This window comes from Ascaphus truei, chromosome 2 (assembly GCF_040206685.1).
Source record: "Ascaphus truei isolate aAscTru1 chromosome 2, aAscTru1.hap1, whole genome shotgun sequence".
Classification (NCBI taxonomy): Eukaryota; Metazoa; Chordata; class Amphibia; order Anura; family Ascaphidae; genus Ascaphus; species Ascaphus truei.
In genome coordinates, this window is record NC_134484.1 from 397,664,821 (window position 1) to 397,686,516 (window position 21,696).

The 21,696-nt window shown below is 47.3% G+C and overlaps 1 protein-coding gene across 3 annotated transcripts in view; it reads right to left on the reverse strand.

Moving 5' to 3' along the window:
* Window positions 1–1,808: 1,808 nt before the first annotated feature.
* The window catches only part of LOC142488750 (tachykinin-like peptide), a 44,395-nt gene continuing 24,507 nt past the window's right edge, over window positions 1,809–21,696 (reverse strand). For all 3 annotated transcript variants that reach the window (XM_075589131.1, XM_075589132.1, XM_075589130.1), the window contains one exon: window positions 1,809–1,997. In XM_075589131.1, coding sequence (XP_075445246.1) covers window positions 1,948–1,997 — 50 coding nt within the window. In that variant the 3' untranslated portion in view covers window positions 1,809–1,947. The remainder of the gene's footprint in view (window positions 1,998–21,696) is intronic.

The following is a 21,696-nucleotide window of genomic DNA, read 5'->3' on the forward strand; positions in this document are numbered from 1 at the left end:
AGAGAGGCCCAATGTAAGCGAGTGTGTGTGTCTATATGCATATTAAAGCATGTGTGTATGAGGGGGGGGGGGGGTAGTGTCTGTGTATTTGGGGGGTGTTGTGTAGGTGTTTTTGGGGGTGTAGTGTATGTATGTATGTATTGTGTATTTGTAAATGACACTGTTTTGCACAGAAAATCACTGACAAAAACTAAATAAAGGGACTTATTATTGTGAGATGCATTTTATTCCCCTACATATTTTGTCATATGTTAATGCTTATACAGTATATACCTATTAGTGTGTGTACAGTATATGTATGTTTTGTCGGGTGTAATATTCATGGATGTGTTGCGGCTCTCTGAATATTTTGGAAAAAGACATTCTTGATAAAATGGCTTTTCTTCCTTGAGAGGTTACAGACCCCTGTGCTATACTCACAATGCATACAGTGCTTCCACTGCAGCCTGGGCCTCTGGGTAATGACATGCACATGAGCACTCATTGTGCATCCCATTTAACGTCTTAGCCACTTCAAAGTGGATCCTTTTAAGCTTATGTAACACCTCTACCCTCCAGCCAATAGAAGCGGGGACATATCAAAGTGTTTCACTGTCTCCTTAAGTGATATTGCTGATGTGTTATTAGTGTTCAGTGGTTGTTACCTTATTTCTCAGAGTGCTGGACTTCGTGCAGGGCTGGTATGGTGACCAACAGAGCACCAGGAACTTTTCTTTAACTTTATTGTACAGAGCAAAGTAATCTTCAATAGCAACAGGACTGGTTTTCAGTTACAGGGTAGCTTCTTGTTAAGGCTCAGTCACACGAACCATGGTTTCCTATGTTTAGAAAGTTCCCACGCTCGGATTGGCTAAAGTATTTTGTGAATAAACTCCAAAATACTATAAGAAACTCCTACGCCAATGAATGTAGAGATTTCCAGCGCCAGAAGTGCGGGAAGGCTTTTTGAAAGTGCACTAATATCAGAGCACCGGCTTCAGAAAAGTCTGCCCGGAAAATATTCTAAGTACCACGTTTGGCGGCCAAGTTTTGCAAATGAAAAATCAACGGCGGAAAATTTTCAGTCCTGACGTTTGGCGGCCAAGTTCTGAGAAGAGAACGTAGCGGTTGCGGCTGGGATCGCAAGCCGTTTTTCGTTTCAGGAGTTTGGTACTAACACCCGATCAAGAAAGAGTCCAAGTTCTCAAAAGAGAAGGGAGCGGTGGCTTGTGGAACTTCACGCTGATTTGGGAACCGGAGGATTTCGGGCTAAGTCACGGTCAGGGTAAAACTCTTATTTAGGGTTCTCTGCACCTAGAACAGTCTAGTTTTCTACCCCAGACCCTCAGTAAGTGTGCCTTTTCTTATGTAGTTTGTGGATCATTGTGTGTATGCCTTTTCATGCGAATAAATTTACAATTTATTTCACTTACCTGTTTTGTTCAATAAATGATCCTGGTAAAAAGGTGTATATGCCTGGTTTCCTGTGACAGATGTGTGATTGCTTTTTGTTAATCTACAGTGTTAGATGCCATTAAGATCACTATTTTCTAAGTACTGTAGTGTTATGCAATAATACACCGTACAGCGCATTCACGTGAATAGGCTGTATAATCAATATCTTCCAACTTTTCTGAGGAAAATTGTTAGAAGAACAGAGATCTATTGATCAGATGTGTATTAACTTTGATTGAGCTTTATCAAATTGATACAATGAGGCATGAAGAGAGTAAATCATTGTGTCCTCCATTGCTTATGAGGAGATTGTGATTGCAGATATTATTGTGCTTTCAAATCATAAACACCATTACAATATTAGAGATTCTCCTTTTATTGAGTAAACATCTTAATACAACAGCAAATCTCATTAAATAAAGAATTAGTGCATACAATAAGCAACCAATGTCATACTTTCTAAGCCAAAGAAACAAATGAAATTAAATAAATAGTGTATACTGTAGGACACATTTATTTATGTCTTCTCTCAAAATCCTGGTCAATGTTCCTTTCTTCAGACTCTGAAACAGAAAGATGCTTTGGTTAGCATAATACTTTTAGTGTTTGATACACCGAAGCTCACATTAGTAGGAACACACTAAGGAAAACCTTGACATATTAATATATATTATGGGTTGTATGAAACTTTCTCAGTTGCCAAAACTCCCCACCATAACTTAACTAAGTGGGGTCAAACCTATTCAAGCTTAATTTTGCAAAGCCAGTATAACCAACCTCACAATGATGAGACTCATTAAGGTCGAAACAGCTGTCTGTGGGTAGGTTTACTGGCTATGCATCTAACCCAGGCTGTGCTCAAAAGCTGTGCAAGGCAGCAAGCATAAGCTTATAGGGGACCATGTTATAGGTTTTGAAGCAAAAGGTGGCACTGTGTGCTCATTTGCCTGTCATTTCCAAGAATCCCTTGGTGCAGTGGAAGCACTGTATGCAGGGTGATAATGGTGAAAGGCAGGGTTGCAGACCTGTCTAAGACATGCAAATGAGCACACAGTAATATTTCCATTTGCTATATGCTTTACTGTGGAGGGTTTTTGTCACATTTTTTACCCACCATAACTTAACTATATACACACACACACACACACACACACACACACACACACACACACACACACACACACACACACACACACACACACACACACACACACACACACACACACACACACACACACACACACATTGTGGTACAGCAATATGTGACAATTTGGGGAGGACATTGACTGATCATGAGCAAATGGATAATCCTGGACATATAATGCAAACAGCATTTCTAAGAAATATAGTTTACATACAATAACAGTAAATTAATATAAAGCCCAAGAAAAAAAACAAATAATCATTTGTTTCAGACTATATATATATATATACATATATATATATATATATATATGTATATGTATATATATATATATATATATATATATATATATATATATATATATATATAGTCTGAAACAAATGATTATTTGTTTTTTTTCTTGGGCTTTATATTAATTTACTGTTATTGTATGTAAACTATATTTCTTAGAAATGCTGTTTGCATTATATGTCCAGGATTATCCATTTGCTCATGATCAGTCAATGTCCTCCCCAAATTGTCACATATTGCTGTACCACAATGTTAACCTTAAAATGAAAATATTTCAATTAGCAGCACTGTCTTTGAAACCCTTGTCACTTATTAGAACTTAAACAATAATCAGGATTCAGAAACCACAAAATAATTCTCATACAGTATAAAAATGCTAATTTTGGTATGACATCACCATGATCATGTCAGGAGCATAAAGAGTAAAGGAGAAAAGGAATTGCTAAGAAAACAGTTCAAAACTTTTCCTTTGTGCAGAGTTCTTCAATGTGCCATTATAGCAGCAAAATGCATCAGCAATGTATCCCAGAAGACAGGGCAATTTCTGTCTAGTTAATGCAGTGTGACTGCATTTTGTTTCAAACGTATTCTGTATAGATAATGTTCAGACCAAAGCCTTTTCAGGATGACAAATCCATTTTCTAAAATTACCTTAAGAACCAGTTGTTTGAGTATGCCCAATTTTTTTCTAATGAAGAAAAACATCCATGATCTTGAAAGAGTGCAAAATGTTTCCTCCGTCACCCAGACAAAGAGCATTAAAAAGACACGGATAACAGCACCTGTTAGAATACGGCATTGAAAAGGGAATTTTCCATTGTGATCAAAACAATCCCAAAACAATGCCAAAACAAAGTCACATTAAATTAGAAACGTACTTTGAAAACAATAACCTGTGTTTTCAAACTGCATAAAAAATTAATTAAGTTCGACCCCAAGCCTAATTTACTAATGAATAGTGAGGATAAGGACAAATATGCTTAAGGAAACAATACACTAAATATGAAATGCTTTTGTTATGAGTTTCAAATTCAATGCATTGCAACAACACTGCCTGAGAAGTGTCTGAGATCATTGTAAAGTGATTACGACTGATGTAACTTTATTTAATTAACATGGAAAATCCCGAGGACATGTTATTTACGCTGATTGCCAACTCAACACGTACAAAAGACATGTTGCAGAGCCAAGCCAATGACGAAAAATCAGCATGGAATTCGTGAATGGACGTAACACATCAAAAGTTACCTTCTTTTCCTAAACACGAGTTGGAATTACTTTTATAAATCGTTAGTAAGTATAACTTGTCAATTTATACCATTAAATTAATATGGGTTCTTAAAAATTTGGTATTTGAGGCAAATAAATATTAAATGAGGTACTGTAATAATAATAATTATTATAATATTTGGTTGTTCTGGTATAGCGCTGCTAGTTTTACGTAGCGCTTTACAGAGACATTTTGCAGACACTGTCCCTGCCCTGTGGAACTTACATTCTATGTTTTTGGTGCCTGTAATATTTTAAGCACTTACAGTATAACTCAAAGCTTTCTCCATTAATTCCTGAAAAATTAAGGACAGTGGGTACTATATTTAAAGCTTTCCTGTCACTTACTTAATCTTCTGTCCATTGTCTAGTTTTATATATTTGACTAAAGTCTCTCCGGCAGAAATCCTTACACCTGTTTAGATGTAGTTTGACTGAAAAGGGATACAAATGACAGCAAGAGACACAGAAACTGATGCAACATTATATATAAGTCAAAACCTCCTGTTTAATAGAGATGGACTACATTTGTTGGCGGATTTGGATCTGCCTCGGATCGGTCCGTTCCTTTGTTCCACGGATTTCCATGTTCAGTCTAAAAAGGGTCTTCACAGAAATTTTTATATGGTATCACTGACAATCCACATAGCAGATTAGTAATCCGTGTTCAATTTAACAAACCGGCAATTCATGGTGGAATCAGAGGATTGTATTCTAAAAAATATGTCTGGATTGTATGCAATCGCGGTTTTGGATTAATCCGTATGGATTGAAACTGGAACATTCCGTAGATGGATTTTACACAGCGTAACGGATTTTGCAGGAAAAGCTTGGGAAATTCTGGGGGACGGATTTTGACACTTCTATTTTGACAATCTCTACTGTTTAACTTTGCCTATTGCTTCAAACTAATATTCTCCACATATCTCACTGATATAAGGTGGACAATATAGAAGCAAAGTTAATCTATTGATGCCAAGACATGTATGTTTTAACTCACTCTCTTAGGCCCCTATCCAATATGGCAATAAGCGTTGCGATGCACAGTTTATGATGCTTCAACTTTTATTCACAATATTGTCAGTTGTGCGTTACCACACTACTCACCATATTGAACAGTGCCCATAGGCCTACATTCAATAAAGTAGGTTAAACAGGTGAAAAAAATAAAAATGCAGCATATTTTTAGAGATTTAAAGCCATCTCCACCACAAATTATAAATGCACAATAAGTGTGTGTTAAACAACTAATTTGCACATTTTTGCCAGTAATTCAGGAGAATCATGATAGCCACTGTCACAATTACCTATGTCACTTTTACTGAAAATCCACATGAAATAATATATGTCTACCATAGGTTGAAATAATACACATCACTAAATTATTCTATGGAAGAAAACCCCTTTGATACCCAATGGACTTCCAATGTATAGCAAAGGAAGGTTTTTAGCCAATAAATGGGATTGGAAAAGTACACACCATACCCCCTTCCCCTTACATACCAAGAGGCTGCTATCAAGGCATTGCTTGTCAATGCTTTACTAACTCCTAGGGGGAAAATAGGTTAACCCTTACCTCCCACTCCATCAGGGGGCCTAACCATCTCCCGCTTGGCACTTACTCCCATTATCCATCTCTATTCCACCCACCCCAATTCACCTAACAGTCTATTTGAATGCAAGAAATGCCTTTCACAACCTTGACTAAATGATAAAAATCTGAAATATTTTAGGGAAAATATTTTTTTTTCTAGCTACAGTAGCAATTTAAAATGTCTTTTTATTACTCAAATTACTTTTGAGACAGGTATGACAGATATTCTTGAACTCTTACCACATTTGTCTGTCAATTAAGATTTGAATAGGAATCCTTTTTTAAGTTGCTTTATGTTTGTATAATATATAATATATATAATAAGGTCCACAGCTATCAAAAATATTTATAATACATGTATAATACATAATGTACAAATATTGTACACACAGACACATATATATGTTTTATATATATATATAATGTATAATGTTTATGTATAATGTACAAATATTGTACACACACACACACACACACACACACACACACACACACACACACACACACACACACACACACACACACACACACACACACACACACACACACACACACACACACACACACACGTGTGGAGGGAGGGAGGGTGAGACAGGGAGGGAGGGTGAGACAGGGAGGGTGAGACAGGGAGGGAGGGAGGGTGAGACAGGGAGGGTGAGACAGGGAGGGAGGGAGGGTGAGACAGGGAGGGAGGGTGAGACAGGGAGGGAGGGAGGGTGAGACAGGGAGGGAGGGAGGGTGAGACAGGGAGGGAGGGAGGGTGAGACAGGGAGGAAGGGTGAGACAGGGAGGGAGGGAGGAAGGGTGAGACAGGGAGGAAGGGAGGAAGGGAGGAAGGGTGAGACAAGAAGGGAGGATGGGTGAGGGAGGGAGGCAAGGGGTGAGACAGGGAAGAATGGAGACAGGGGGTGAGACAGGGAGGGAGGCAGGGGGTGAGATAGGGAAGGATGGAGACAGGGGGTGAGACAGGGAAGGAGGGAGGGTGAGACAGGGAGGGAGGGTGAGACAGGGAGGGAGGGTGAGACAGGGAGGGAGGGTGAGACAGGGAGGGAGGGTGAGACAGGGAGGGAGGGTGAGACAGGGAGGGAGGGTGAGACAGGCAGGGAGGGTGAGACAGGGAGGGAGGGTGAGACAGGGAAGGAGGGAGACAGGGTGGGAGGGAGACAGGGTGGGAGAGAAGGAGGGAGAGAGGGTGGGAGGGAAGGAGGGAGACAGGGTGGGGGAGAGAGAGGGAGACAGGGTGGGGAGAGAGAGGGAGACAGGGTGGGGGAGAGAGAGGGAGGGAGAGAGAGGGAGGGAGACACACACCCACTGACACACACACACACACACACACACACTGATACACACACACACACACACTGATACACCCCCACCCCCACTGATACACACACACTGATACACACACACACACACACACACACACACACACACACACACACACACACACACACACACACACACACACACACACACACACACACACACACACACACACACACACACACACACACACACACACACACACACACACCCCCACTGATACACACACACTGATACTGTTACACACACACACTGATACTGTTACACAGAGGGAGGGAGAGAGACACCCACCCACTGATACACCCCCCCCCCACTGAAACACACACACACACACACACACACCGACTGATACACCCCCCCCCCACTGATACACCCCCCCACTGATACACCCCCCCCACTGATACACACACACCCCCACTGACACACACACACACACCCACTGACACACACACACACACACACACACACACACACACACACACACACACACACACACACACACACACACTGATACACAGACACACACACACACACTGATACACACACACACACACACACACACTGATACACACACACACACACACTGATACACACACCCACCCACTAATACACACACCCACCCACTGATACACACACCCACCCACTGATACACCCACTGATACACACACACCCACTGATACACACACACCCACTGATACACACACACCCACTGATACACACACACACACTGATACACACACACACACTGATACACACACACCCACTGATACACACACACCCACTGATACACCCACTGATACACACACACACCCTCTGATACACACACACACACACACACACTGATACACACACACTGATACACACACACACTGATACACCCACACACCCACTGATACACACAACACCCCCCCCCACTGATACACACACCCACCCACTGATACACACACACACACACACACACACACACACACACACACACACACACACACACACACACACACACACACACACACACACACACACACACACACACATACACACACACCCCCACTGATACACACACACTGATACTGTTACACACACACACTGATACTGTTACACAGAGGGAGGGAGAGAGACACCCACCCACTGATACACACACCCCCCCACTGAAACACACACACACACACCGACTGATACACCCCCCCCCCCACTGATACACCCCCCCCCCACTGATACACCCCCCCACTGATACACACACACCCCCACTGACACACACACACACACCCACTGACACACACACACACACACACACACACACACACACACACACACACACACACACACACACACACACACACACACACACACACACACACACACACACACACACACACACACACACACACACTGATACACACACACACACACACACACACACACACTGATACACACACACACTGATACACACACACACACACACACACACACACACACACACACACACACACACACACACACACACACACACACACACACACACACACTGATACACACACACACACACACACACACACTGATACACACACACACACACACTGATACACACACCCACCCACTAATACACACACCCACCCACTGATACACACACCCACCCACTGATACACCCACTGATACACACACACCCACTGATACACCCACACCCACTGATACACACACACCCACTGATACACACACACACACACACTGATACACACACACCCACTGATACACACACACCCACTGATACACACACACCCACTGATACACCCACTGATACACACACACACCCACTGATACACACACACACACACACACACACTGATACACACACACTGATACACACACACACTGATACACCCACACACCCACTGATACACACAACCCCCCCCCCACTGATACACACACACACCCACTGATACACACACACACACACACACACACACACACACACACACACACACACACACACACACACACACACACACACACACACACACACACACACACACACACACACACACACACACACACACTGATACACACACACACACACACACTGATACACACACACACACTGATACCATACACACACACACACACACTGATACCATACACACACACACACTGATACACACACTGATACACACACACAGATACACCCCGCTTCCCCCTGCACCGCCCTCCAGCCCCTGCACCGCCCGCGACCGCGCAGCAACCACTGCCCGCACCCGAGCCCATCTCCCACACCAAGGGGACGGGGGGAAGTGAGCGCCGTGGGGCAAAGCTGTGAGCACCGATGGGCAAAGCTGTGAGCGCCGATGGGCAAAGGTGGGAGCGCCGGGGGGGGCAATGGTGGGAGCGCCGGGGGGGGCAATGGTGGGGGGCAATAGTGGGAGCGCTGGGGGGGGCAATAGTGGGAGCGCCGGGGGGGGGCAATGGTGGGAGCGCCAGGGGGGGGCAATGGTGGGAGCGCCGGGGGGGCAATGGTGGGAGCGCCGGGAAGGGCAATGGTGGGAGCGCCGGGGGAGGGCAATGCTGGGAGCACCGGGGGGGGCAATGCTAGGAGCGCTGGGGGGGCAAAGGTACAAGGTGGTACAAAGGCAGGCGCACCCCCACTACCACCCTGACTGGGACCCGGGACAGAAGGGGGACACTCACCGCGCACAGAGGAGCCGGGTGCGGGAAGACACGTGTGCTCTGCACAAAGTGGAAGTCCCGCCCCGGGCTTCCTCTGACCTGCCTGCAACCAATTCTAGGTCCCGCCCCCGGCAGCATCATTCATCCAATCCCCTGCGGGCCGGCCGGCATTCTAAGTCCCGCCCCCGGCAGCATCATTCATCCAATTCCCTGTGGGCCGGCCGGCATTCTAAGTCCCGCCCCCGGCATTCTCCTTCATTCAGTCCCCCCGGCAGCATTCACACAAACAAATACAAAATACTTACCGGCCGCCGGATTTTCCTCACCGCCGCTGCCCCGCAATACCGGGACCAGGGACAAAAACCGGGACAGACTTAAACCGGGACAGGACACAAAAAAACGGGACTGTACCGGTAAAACCGGTACGAATGGTCACCCTAATTATATGTATTATATGTAACGGGTTTTCCCCCCCCCCAATCTCACATTGGCCCAGGTACTCTAGCAACCAACCCCCATTACGTGTTCGTGTTTGATGGTGCACCTGTAGGCAACAGGACTCCTGAGTCTCCCGCTTGATGGTATTAGGGATGTCATCAGGACAGGTAGCTGAGGTAGTGGGTGCGAGTTCAACTTACATCATGTGCAGCGCCTCCACCTCATCAGGATCTGTGCTTCCGCAGGGAGATGGTCCTGGTGAGGAACTCCTTCTTGGTGGTGACTGCCACTGTTGAGTAATTTCACACTCACACAGTGGAGGTTTCGTTAACAAGGTCATCTTTATTGCAGATTGGGATGAAGCAGACTGCCCCATGCAGCTGCCGGCTCTAGCCGCACATCCCTCCATGCTGTCCCTTTGCCAGGTACGCCTCCCAAATTGAAGTGGGATTCCCTCTTCTCCTAGGGAGGTCCTCTCTGTGCCAGGTCCCTGGACACAGATTGGCTTAGACAGGCCGATTGGTCAACCTGGACCGCTAGTTACTGAACTAGGGTCACAAAGTGTTCCTACAATCCCTTATGCAGGAAAATACAACTTCCGAACAACTTCCCACAGCTGCTGGAACACACTGACACTAACTGTGTTGTGCCTTATATACTTCAGGAGGCAGGCGCATCCTTGATGTCACTATCCAAGGACTCAGAGCATACAGCCACTCCCCTCCATACACAGGGCACCTCACCATGGTGTGAGGGAAAACCTCCATAACTACTGCTGGCATACCTGTACTTACCAGGACTTACTGCCAACAGAGAGGAAAGTAATATACCATTATTATGCATGGCTATATACTCCCCCTGGTGAATCCCCACCGTCCCGGCTGGGGCCTAAATTTGGTGTACCTTGCTCCAGGAAACACTGTAAAAGAACACACAAATTAAGCGTCAAACGTTATTACCTTTACATAATAATGTAAGAACCTTTCACTCACTGACCAGCAGGGGGCGTTAAAGAAAGGGGCAGACCACTCTTTGACGGGACCTAATAGTAGTGTCGAGGGTCTGGTTTCTTCACCTCCTGCCCCGCTGCATCGTTGACTGTCACACTATACTCTCGGGGCAAGCCTCGCTCATTACAATACACCACCTTGTGCATATAAATGCTGCGCCCGATTTTCCAAACCCTCATCAGTTGGGAAACCCTCTGCTCAGCTTGAACTCCCTTAATGGCTCCTCCCTTATTAACGATATAATATTCTATATCATTACGAAGCCACCTCTCTCGATTGTCCTCTATTTCCCTCATCAGAGGTTTGGGGACACATGGGTATTCAAGCCCATGAGACCTTTTATATTTGGCCGTAATAGCCCGTTCAGCTCGACAGGCCCGGGTTAATTTAGTTTGCCCAGCCATTCCCGGTAACACCCATGACAGGGGCTCATCTAACTCCACTGGATCATCTAACCCTTCAGATCCCTTCGGGGTAATAAGACCCCCTTGAATTCGGTCCCACCTTACTCGTAGCTCCTTGAGGTAAGCCTCATCATCGAAATCCCTGGGAGCCCACCAATGGTCAACCACCCCATCCCTTTCTAGAATGAAACGGGTGCGGTCTATCCAGGTGACATAACCCTCATATAATGGGGCCCACCATCTAGTTTCCCGTACCTCTTCCGAGTTGGATTCTAGTGGCTCTTCCTCTTCAGGCCCGCCCGATGATACCCCTGAAGTACCCTCAGATTGCATAACCTTTCCCCGCCTCTGTGACCAGTGTCCACCCGTGATACTCATCATACTGGCACAATCACTGGGCACCGACCCTCGTCGGGAAATCCTCCCTCCACCCTCCGACCCATCATCCGAAGTTCCCCAGTCCAGGCTTCCAGTCCGTTCCTCAGTAGGACCCCGGGAATCCCCTGACATCCCCAGGCTAGAGGTAGAACCGAAGGAACAGGTGACAGGGACAGGGGATTGAACTAGGGCCTTGGGGCTAACTTTGGGGATGGACGGGGTTGGGGGACGGGGCCGGATGGTAGGTATCGGCAGGGTTACGGCCTGCTCCTCAGCAATACCTGCCTCACTTCCGCCACAAAGTCCGTTCTTTCCTCCGGCAGCTGAGCCTCTCGCTCTCCGGCTCGAACACCCACTGCGTCTGTCAGTAGGGGATCGACTCCCACTGCTCGACCGTAGAGGCGCGATCACCTCCCACTCGACACTGCTTTGGTCGTCCGTAACTGCCTCCGCACACGCACGTGCTGCGACGCCATCTTGGGTTGGGTCCCCAATCGAGACCTCTTCCTCCACGAGGACATCCGGCAACGCCCTTCTGCTGCGCGGTCCAGCCTGACTCTGGATCCGCTCTTCGTTCACCTCCACCCCCGGAATCTGTGGCGAGCACGGAGTTATCCTACTGATCCGCAGCGTCGGGGTGGATCGACCTCCTTCCGACCCGCTAGTCACCACGGCAGTGGGACTCCGGCGATCGGGTTGGCACGGTACTGGAGACACTCGACTCCGTGTCTCCACACCACGAGGGATAGCATCCCGCCACGGGATACCACTGGTATGGTACTCCGTCAACAAGTCCTGTGCATCTGCCAGCCTGGCACACTCCTCGTCCGAGGACTCTAATTTACAGTTTGGGCGGGGTATTCCAGTAGGGGACCGTCGATGGGCTCCTTTCCGGTCACCTCTCCGATGGCTGGGTTTCTCTGCCTTAGGGACTCGGCTTAATTCCTTCTCCGCGGGGCCTGCACTCTCCCTCCACAGTGCACCCGGAAGCTCCGCCGCTGACATCGGGGTAGAATCTTTCACTCCCACGGCTTGTACCGGCACAAACGTCGTCATAGGCCACATATACTGCAGTCTACAGTGAGGACATCGAGCCTTGCTGCCCACAGCTCCGCCCGGCAGTCTGCACTGCAGGCAGAGACAGACCACTGTCTCCACACCCTCTACGCGGATAATCAGGAAGCCTCCTGGAGCCGAATAGGGATGGATAGATATCAAGGGACTCTGTTCTACTTTCTCCGCTTGCTCAGCCATGGTCACCAACGGATGCACTCGTCTTAGCGGTCTGTATTGATCAATGGCTCTTCGCAACTGAAGTGCAGGGGATGGTTGAGCAATCCTTCCCCCCCCTTCCTCCATCGGCATCTGGTGGAACTGCAGACCACTCCCCCTGGTTGAAACTAGGGGGATGTCTCGCAGCTTTGTAGGCTGACCCAGCAAAGGGGCGGAGTGAGTCATAGTCCATGAGGGCGCGGCTCCAGCTTTCGTGCCAAACTCCCCGGCAGGGTGGAGTTTTCTCGATGCCGCCAATCCTGGCCAACAATTAGCAAACTGCAAAGTTGCAAGACTTTCTGCAGCTGGCCCACGCGGTGTCCCGGGAACGCAGGGAACCACCATTTTGGTGAGTACTGTCCTTCTTCATATTTGAGGTAGCGTCTGGCTGTTTGTTTATTGGTGTATAACAAAGTCCATTTCGTTCCTCCCATCTCGCAAGGCTGTCGTCCTCACTAGTCTCGAGGGTATCTTCCCGAGAACATAGGCAGGACAAACACGGCGCAGCCACGGCTTTCACGCCATTCCATAACAAACACACAAGAGTCTCTCCTGTAGCTTGTTCTTCTTCCTTATTCCGGCATCCTGGACCTGCTCTTTGCAGATCCTCCATTCTGACGGTTGTTTCTTGATCACTGTATACTGGATTATTGTACATGGAGCTCCGCACTGCGGGGCAGCTACCACATCAGTACAATAAACATGCCTTGTACACCACCTTATGTACCTAACGTAGATCTAACTCGTGTTTGCACTACCTCAGGCTAGGCTCACTCTCTCAGTGTCTACTGTATCTCCTTCCTCCCAGTCTGTGCTCCCTTCGGTAAGTGATCTGAAATGGGCTAGAGTACTCTGGGGCTTCCATGCAGTACTTGGGCGTCTATCTCTCTTGGTCAGCCTAGTGCAGACCCTCTCCAGGAGTCCTGACCTAGTTAACAGGCTATCCCTTCAGGCATCCTACCCCTAGCGCTACCTCAAGGTGACTCGGACAGCTATAGCCCCTCTCCAGACCCACTAACTCCTCTCAGGTTCCCAGGTTACTCCTGCGGTTCCATCCCAACACAGCACAAAGTGGCAGCATACACACTCCCTGTTTCCTAGTGTGCCTAGCAAAAGCCTGTCCTGTTGACAGGTATCTCAGCAGCGCCTCCAATTGTAACGGGTTTCCCCCCCCCAATCTCACATTGGCCCGGGTACTCTAGCAACCAACCCCCATTACGTGTTCGTGTTTGGTGGTGCACCTGTAGGCAACAGGACTCTTGAGTCTACCGCTTGATGGTATTAGGGGATGTCATCAGGACAGGTAGCTGAGGTAGTGGGTGCGAGTTTGTCAGGATTGCTCACCACACACGAGACTGGACCGTGCTGAGGTGGGAAATGTTATTACGCCACCCACAGCCACGAGGGCACGTCTTGATTGAAGAGTGGTCTGGGATTCCGGGATCGGGGTAGGAGAGGTACGGATGGTAGAGGGTGCGGTAGCCAAGTCCAGGGTTAGAGAGAGAGACGTTGTCGTTTACCTTAAGCCAGAATCAGGATGCCAGAGATGAGGAGAGTCGTGATGCCGTATGCCGAGTTCGGGATGCCAGAGGTGCAGGAAGACGTAGCAGAAGCCGGTCCGGTACACGAGGAAATCTGTGAAACAGAACTAGGGAGGCAGAGAGTGATGAGAACAACTGGTTCTATGCTCAGCCGACGAGTTAATGAAACTGGAGGGTATATGTAGGTACGAGGAACCAATGGCCGAGTAGCAAGGTGGGGGTGTGTGAATGGGCCAGGCTGAGACAGGAATAGGTCTAAATGAGTTCCTGGAGGAGGAGCTATAAATCCTAGAAGAATTGGTGAATTGTATTGTGGCATTGGAAAAGCGTACTGTGTCTTTAAAAGGTTGGTGCGCCCCTGTGTGGCCGCACCTCCGTGTGGCAGCGCCTGTGGATGCGTGCGCGGTCCCACGCCCTGAACCGAGGGCAGAAGAGGAGACCTGACGTGCGCGCGCGTATGAGAGCTCGGCGCCATGAGGGAGACATCCATGTGAGCCGCGGGAGCCACCGACAGAGCCGCGGGTGAGTGAGGAGCACGCCGTGGGCGGCGTGAATCCTGCCTCCTTACAGAGTTCAACTTACATCATGTGCAGCGCCTCCACCTCATCAGGATCTGTGCTTCCGCAGGGAGATGGTCCTGGTGAGGAACTCCTTCTTGGTGGTGACTGCCACTGTTGAGTAATTTCACACTCACACAGTGGAGGCTTCGTTAACAAGGTTATCTTTATTGCAGATTGGGATGAAGCAGACTGCCCCATGCAGCTGCCGGCTCTAGCCGCACATCCCTCCGTGCTGTCCCTTTGCCAGGTACGCCCTCCCAAATTGAAGTGGGATTCCCTCTTCTCCTAGGGAGGTCCTCTCTGTGCCAGGTCCCTAGACACAAATTGGCTTAGACAGGCCGATTGGTCAACCTGGACCGCTAGTTACTGCACTAGGATCACAAAGTGTTCCTACAATCCCTTATGCAGGAAAATACAACGTCCCAAAAACTTCCCACAGCTGCTGGAACACACTGCCTTATATACTTCAGGAGGCAGGTGCATCCCTGATGTCACTATCCAGGGACTCAGAGCATACAGCCACTCCCCTCCATACACAGGGCACCTCACCATGGTGTGAGGGAAAACTTCCATAACTACTGCTGGCATACCTGTACTTACCAGGACTTACTGCCAACAGAGAGGAAAGTAATATACCATTATTATGCATGGCTATATATACAATATGTGTAATATGGCTGATAAAAGAACAAATGTTTCCCTATAAAGCTTTGGTTATCCACAGTGTGGTGTTTATCAATAAAGGCAAAGTAGTATTTCACTTTTCAGCAACCTTGTAAGTACTGAAATATTTAGTGCTGTTAATTAACAATATGTACAATTGACATCCAAATTACAGTATTTCAGCCAAGATAGGTACATTGCAAATAACACGTTCTTTAAAAAATATATATAAATATTTTTGATAGCTGTGGACCTTACTGTATTACTGTAAATAAAAGCTCTGAGACAGGGCAGGGGATTGGTCAGGAAGTATTAGCCACGGGTTGACTCCTCCCCTCCTGAGCTGACTGAAATTTTCTGAGCAGATTCAGTTGAATTGGGGGGAGAGAGTCTGCAAAGAAGTAAGTGGCTGCATTTTGTTTATTGTGGCTGCAGTGTGTGTGTGTGTGTGTGTGTGTGTCAGTAGCAGTGTTTATGGGTATAGCAGCAGCAGTGTGTGTTGTGTTGTGCAGTTGTATGTGTGTGTAGCAGCAGTTTGTGTGTGTGTTGTTTGTGTAGAGCAACTGTGTTGTGTGTGTAGAGCTGATGTGTGTGTGTATAGAGCTCCAGTGTGTGTATGTGTGTGTGTCAGTGTCAGCAGCAGTGTTTATGGGTGTAGCATGTATGTGTAGAGCTGTTGTGTGTGTAGAGCTGCTGTGCATGGGCGTCCGCAGAAATTTTTTCAGGGGTGGGTATAATTTATAACCGCAGCGCAATGGCGGTCCCGGCTGCGGCACAGATTGGTCCCGACTTGGGAGTGAGACGGCTTTCATTGGTAGGTAGTGTTACCATTGAGAGCCGCATCACTCCCGAGTGCTACCAATGACAGTGCGCTGCGCTTCCTCCTGCGTAGCAGCATAGGCTAGCCTACCACTAGCTGCCTGCCGCGACGCCAGGGGCACCCACCCACCCACCTCCGTCCCGGTCCACCCAGAGTCTGTTTTTGGCGTTTATAGCGCCGTTAACGTACTGTACGGCGCCATAAATGCCAAAAACAGCCCAGGACTGCGAGTGATCCAGGCAGAGCCGCCAACAGAAATCATGGGGCCCAGGACAAATGAAAGGAGCAGCCCCCCCCTGAACCCATAGCGCCCCCCCCCCGAACCCATAGCGCACCTACCACGAAAAAATATCTTTTAGAGCGCAACTTTTACTTAACTGTTTTCTTATTGTGATACAGAATAAAACATTATAATGCAACCTGTTTATTTTTATATTTTCAACAAAAGACATGTGTCTGCCTGCCTGGGTGGGTGAGTGGGTGAATGACAGTGGGTGGGTGAATGACAGTGGGTGGGTGAATGACAGTGGGTGGGTGAATGACAGTGGGTGGGTGGGTGAATAACAGTGGGTGGGTGGGTGAATGACAGTGGGTGGGTGGCTGAATGACAGTGGGTGGGTGGGTGAATGACGGTTGAATGATGGTGGGTGGGTGGGTGGGATCATGACGGTGGGTGGATGAATGATGGTGGGTGGGTTGATGAATGATGGTTGGGTGGATGAATGATGGCTGGGTGAATGACAGTGAGTGAGTGAGTGAGTGGGTGGATGGGTGAATGACAGTGGGTGAATGACAGTGGGTGAATGACAGTGGGTGGGTGGGTTAATGTTGAATGTGGGTGGGTGAATGACGGTGGGAGAGAGTGACTGGGTGACAGTGACTTGGTGGGTGGGTGACAGTGACTGGGTGGGTGGGAGACAGTGACTGGGTGGGTGGGAGACAGTGACTGGGTGGGTGGGAGACAGTGACTGGGTGGGTGGGAGACAGTGACTGGGTGACTGAGTGAGTGACAGTGACTGGGTGGGTGACAGTGACTTGGTGAGTGACAGTCAGTGAGTGGGTGGGTGACAGTGACAGTGGTTGACGTTGACAGTGGGTAATGGTGACAGTGGGTAATGGTGACAGTAGATGACAGTGACAGTGGGTGACGGTGACAGTGGGTTATGGTGACAGTGGGTGACAGAGCCAGTGGGTGACAGTGACTGGGTGGGGTGACTTACCTTGACCGGGTGGGTGCAGCTTGTCGCCGGACTCTTCCCCCTCCTGCCCCCGATATCCCCTTCTGCCCCCGATATCCCCGCGGCAGCTTCCAGGGACGGGAGTGTGCTTGGGGAGGGGGTGCGGGAGGAGGGCTCGGGGGTGGCACGGGAGGTGGGCTCGGGGGGGGCAAGGCCACGGGAGGTGGGCCGGGGGGCACGTGGGAGGTGGGAGCGCGGGAAGCTGGCCAAGGGGGGGAAGCGGGCCGCAGAGGAGCTCGTACTTCCCCCTCCATCCCACGTTGGGAGCGGGAGGGGGAGTGGGCCGCAGAGGAGATTGGCTTGTACTTCCCCCTCCGTCCCACTTTGGGAGCGGGGGGAAGCGGGCTCTGCTTGCCCTGCGCATGCGCACCAGGACCGCGGGGAATCGGCGCGATTTTTTTAAACTTTTTTTAAAAAATTTATTTAATTAACTGGTGCCCGGCCGCGCAGGGGGCCCGGCCTGACCCACGGGGCCTGGGAAGCAGTACCCTTTGTCCCCCTTGTGCCCCCCCTGTTTGCGGCCCTGGATCCAGGGGGGGGCAAGCGCCCCCCCTTGCCCCCCCCTGCGGACGCCCATGCTGCTGTGGTGTGTGTGTGTGTGTGTGTAGAGCTGCTGTGTTGTGTGTGTGTGTGTGTGTGTGTGTAGAGCTGCTGTGTTGTGTGTGTAGAGGTGCTTTGTTGTGAGGGTAGAGGTGCTGTGTTGTGTGTGTAGAGCTCCATTGTGTGTGTGTGTGTGGTGTGCTTGTGTGTGTAGAGCTACTGTGTGTGTATGTGTGTGTGTGTAGCGGCAGTTTGTGTGTGTGTAGATCTGCTGTATTGTGTGTTGAACTGTTGTGTGTGTGTGTGTGTGTGTGTGTGTGTGTGTGTGTGTGTGTGTGTGTGTACAGTGTGTGTGTACAGTGTGTGGATATAGATATCTGCAGTGTAAGAGTATATAGAAGCGGATTAATGTATTTACCATTTTATTTTAATAAAAAAAACTATACAAAAGTGTCTATTATTTATGAAAAAAGTCTACATTTAGCCTATAATAGTAATAATCCCCGCACTCACTGGTAACGCACTCACTGGCTAGAACTGACTTTCAATTTAGTTCACAAAACAATTGTACAATTGTTTTGTTAAAGCTGGGAGAAATTGTGAGTAAAAGAGATAAGTACAGTAGTAACAGGAATTCCTGACTACCAGGACCTTCAATTAAGTTAGGTGACATTTGAAGGAAAGTTCATTTACAGTATACTGTACTGAACAGTCGCTTCAGGTTATATAGAATTTACCCCTACAGGTGTTATTCATTAAACTGCATAAACTATCACACAGAAGTCAATGGAAGTTTCCATGCCATAGTGCTGCAAACCACACTATCACAGTTTCACGGATATTGGGTCTATAGGGGGAATATAACATGAAAACTCACATTCAAGTTAATGGGAGTGTTTCATGTGATAATAGTTTTACAGAGACATTTTGCAGGCATAGGTCCCTTTCCCCCTGGAGCTTACAATCTATGTTTTTGGCTAGTATTTGAGGCAAAGGGAGATAAAGTGACTTGCCCAAGGTCACAAGGAGCCGACACTGGGAATTGAACCAGGTTCCCCTGCTTCAAACTCAGTGTCAGTCAGTGTCTTCACTCACTCAGCCACTCCTTCTCCCATGGAGAGTGGATGGGAGTGTTTCGTGTGAGTGCACGTCAATCAACATTATTGCAGCTTAATTATTAACCTCCCACATTTCCTATATTGGGGAAATACTATGTAACTATGTCCCACATTCCAACTAACCACCTTTCATAAGCAGCAGAGATTATGAGATTGAAGATGTTGCTGCTTACTGTATGTAGGGAAGAATCTATGAAAAATAACTCCTGGCTGAGAATAGATGTCAGAGTACCCCATTCATCACTTAGCAGAATGCACCTCAATGAAAATGGGAAGATCACCAAGACATTATATAAAAATGACTTACAAATGTAAACAAAAGCAGGGTTGTTGACCTGATACTTAACTACAGTAAGTAATAATTATTAAACTGCACGGTTCATTTGCATCTAAATCAGGATTGGGCATTGAATAGCTTAGAGATCTGACGTAGTTAAATACATGGAGGTGCAAAATAATTAAGCCTAGTGTTCCAAGGGAATCTTTAAAGAAAGTGTCTGTTTGGATGACCTCTTATGAACCTTTCAAAAGTATGTGCGCAAAAAGTGTATTTAATTCTCTAAACCGCAACTTAAAGTAACATGAACAAGTTGGCATATTGAAAAAGAATACAATTATTCTGTACCAGATGGATAATACAGAGCTTTCTTATGTCCATAGCTATTGTTTCCCTTAAAAAATGATGCACTCCAAAGAACTTCATATTTTTACAGTGCTGCAATTGTATTTCTCAGTAGAATATAAAATGTAGCTGTTTGATCTGAAATTACTTAATACTGTAGTGACCCAGAATAAAGGGTTAACCATAATAACCTGAACTAAAATTAAAATAGAGCTACAACTTTATTAACACAATCGGAAATACAAATCAATTTTAATTGTAGAAAGAAAATAGCACAGAAGCGCACAAGGGATGGAGTTAATAACAGTATTTTAATAAAACAAACACATAAATGACTGAGAGGATCCAACCCCTTCTCAGCTCAAAAGATGAAGGTAAAAGTAAAATGCCCAGAAATTAATGCCATACATATGGTCTCTTTAACATAAAATATCTAGGAAAAATACATCACATACAGCAAATAACATTCAATGTAAAAATGAACATGGAAAGTACTGACAGCCCAAGGGGATTTGGATAAAAACCACCATAGAGGACTAAATACCCGCTGACAGGGGGAGACGGACACTTACACTAGGGCAAAGGTGGGGGTCCACAGCTGACCGCACAAGATCCGGATCGCGGCACCTGGGAAGATAGAACAGCCACCACTAGAGCCTCAGGCAGGCTCCGTCTCAGCCTCTCAGCAAACCTTTTTGCTGAGAGGCTGAGACGGAGCCTGCCTGAGGCTCTAGTGGTGGCTGTTCTATCTTCCCAGGTGCCGCGATCCGGATCTTGTGCGGTCAGCTGTGGACCCCCACCTTTGCCCTAGTGTAAGTGTCCGTCTCCCCCTGTCAGCGGGTATTTAGTCCTCTATGGTGGTTTTTATCCAAATCCCCTTGGGCTGTCAGTACTTTCCATGTTCATTTTTACATTGAATGTTATTTGCTGTATGTGATGTATTTTTCCTAGATATTTTATGTTAAAGAGACCATATGTATGGCATTAATTTCTGGGCATTTTACTTTTACCTTCATCTTTTGAGCTGAGAAGGGGTTGGATCCTCTCAGTCATTTATGTGTTTGTTTTATTAAAATACTGTTATTAACTCCATCCCTTGTGCGCTTCTGTGCTATTTTCTTTCTATTTCTTCTCAGGGTGCCCTCCCCCCTCTTGAGGGGGGATCACCTCTGAAGTGGGAGCCTCTGGGGAGACGCTCCATGCACGTGCAGCACAGGGATTATTCCAACCATTACATCTGCAGCACGAGCGCTGAATATCCTATTCCAATTTTAATTGTACATTAATATAAATCAAATATTAATTAATATTGTCGAGGTATGTACAGTATGGAGATTGTACACCCATACTTTATATCGTCATTATTACATGAACCTAAT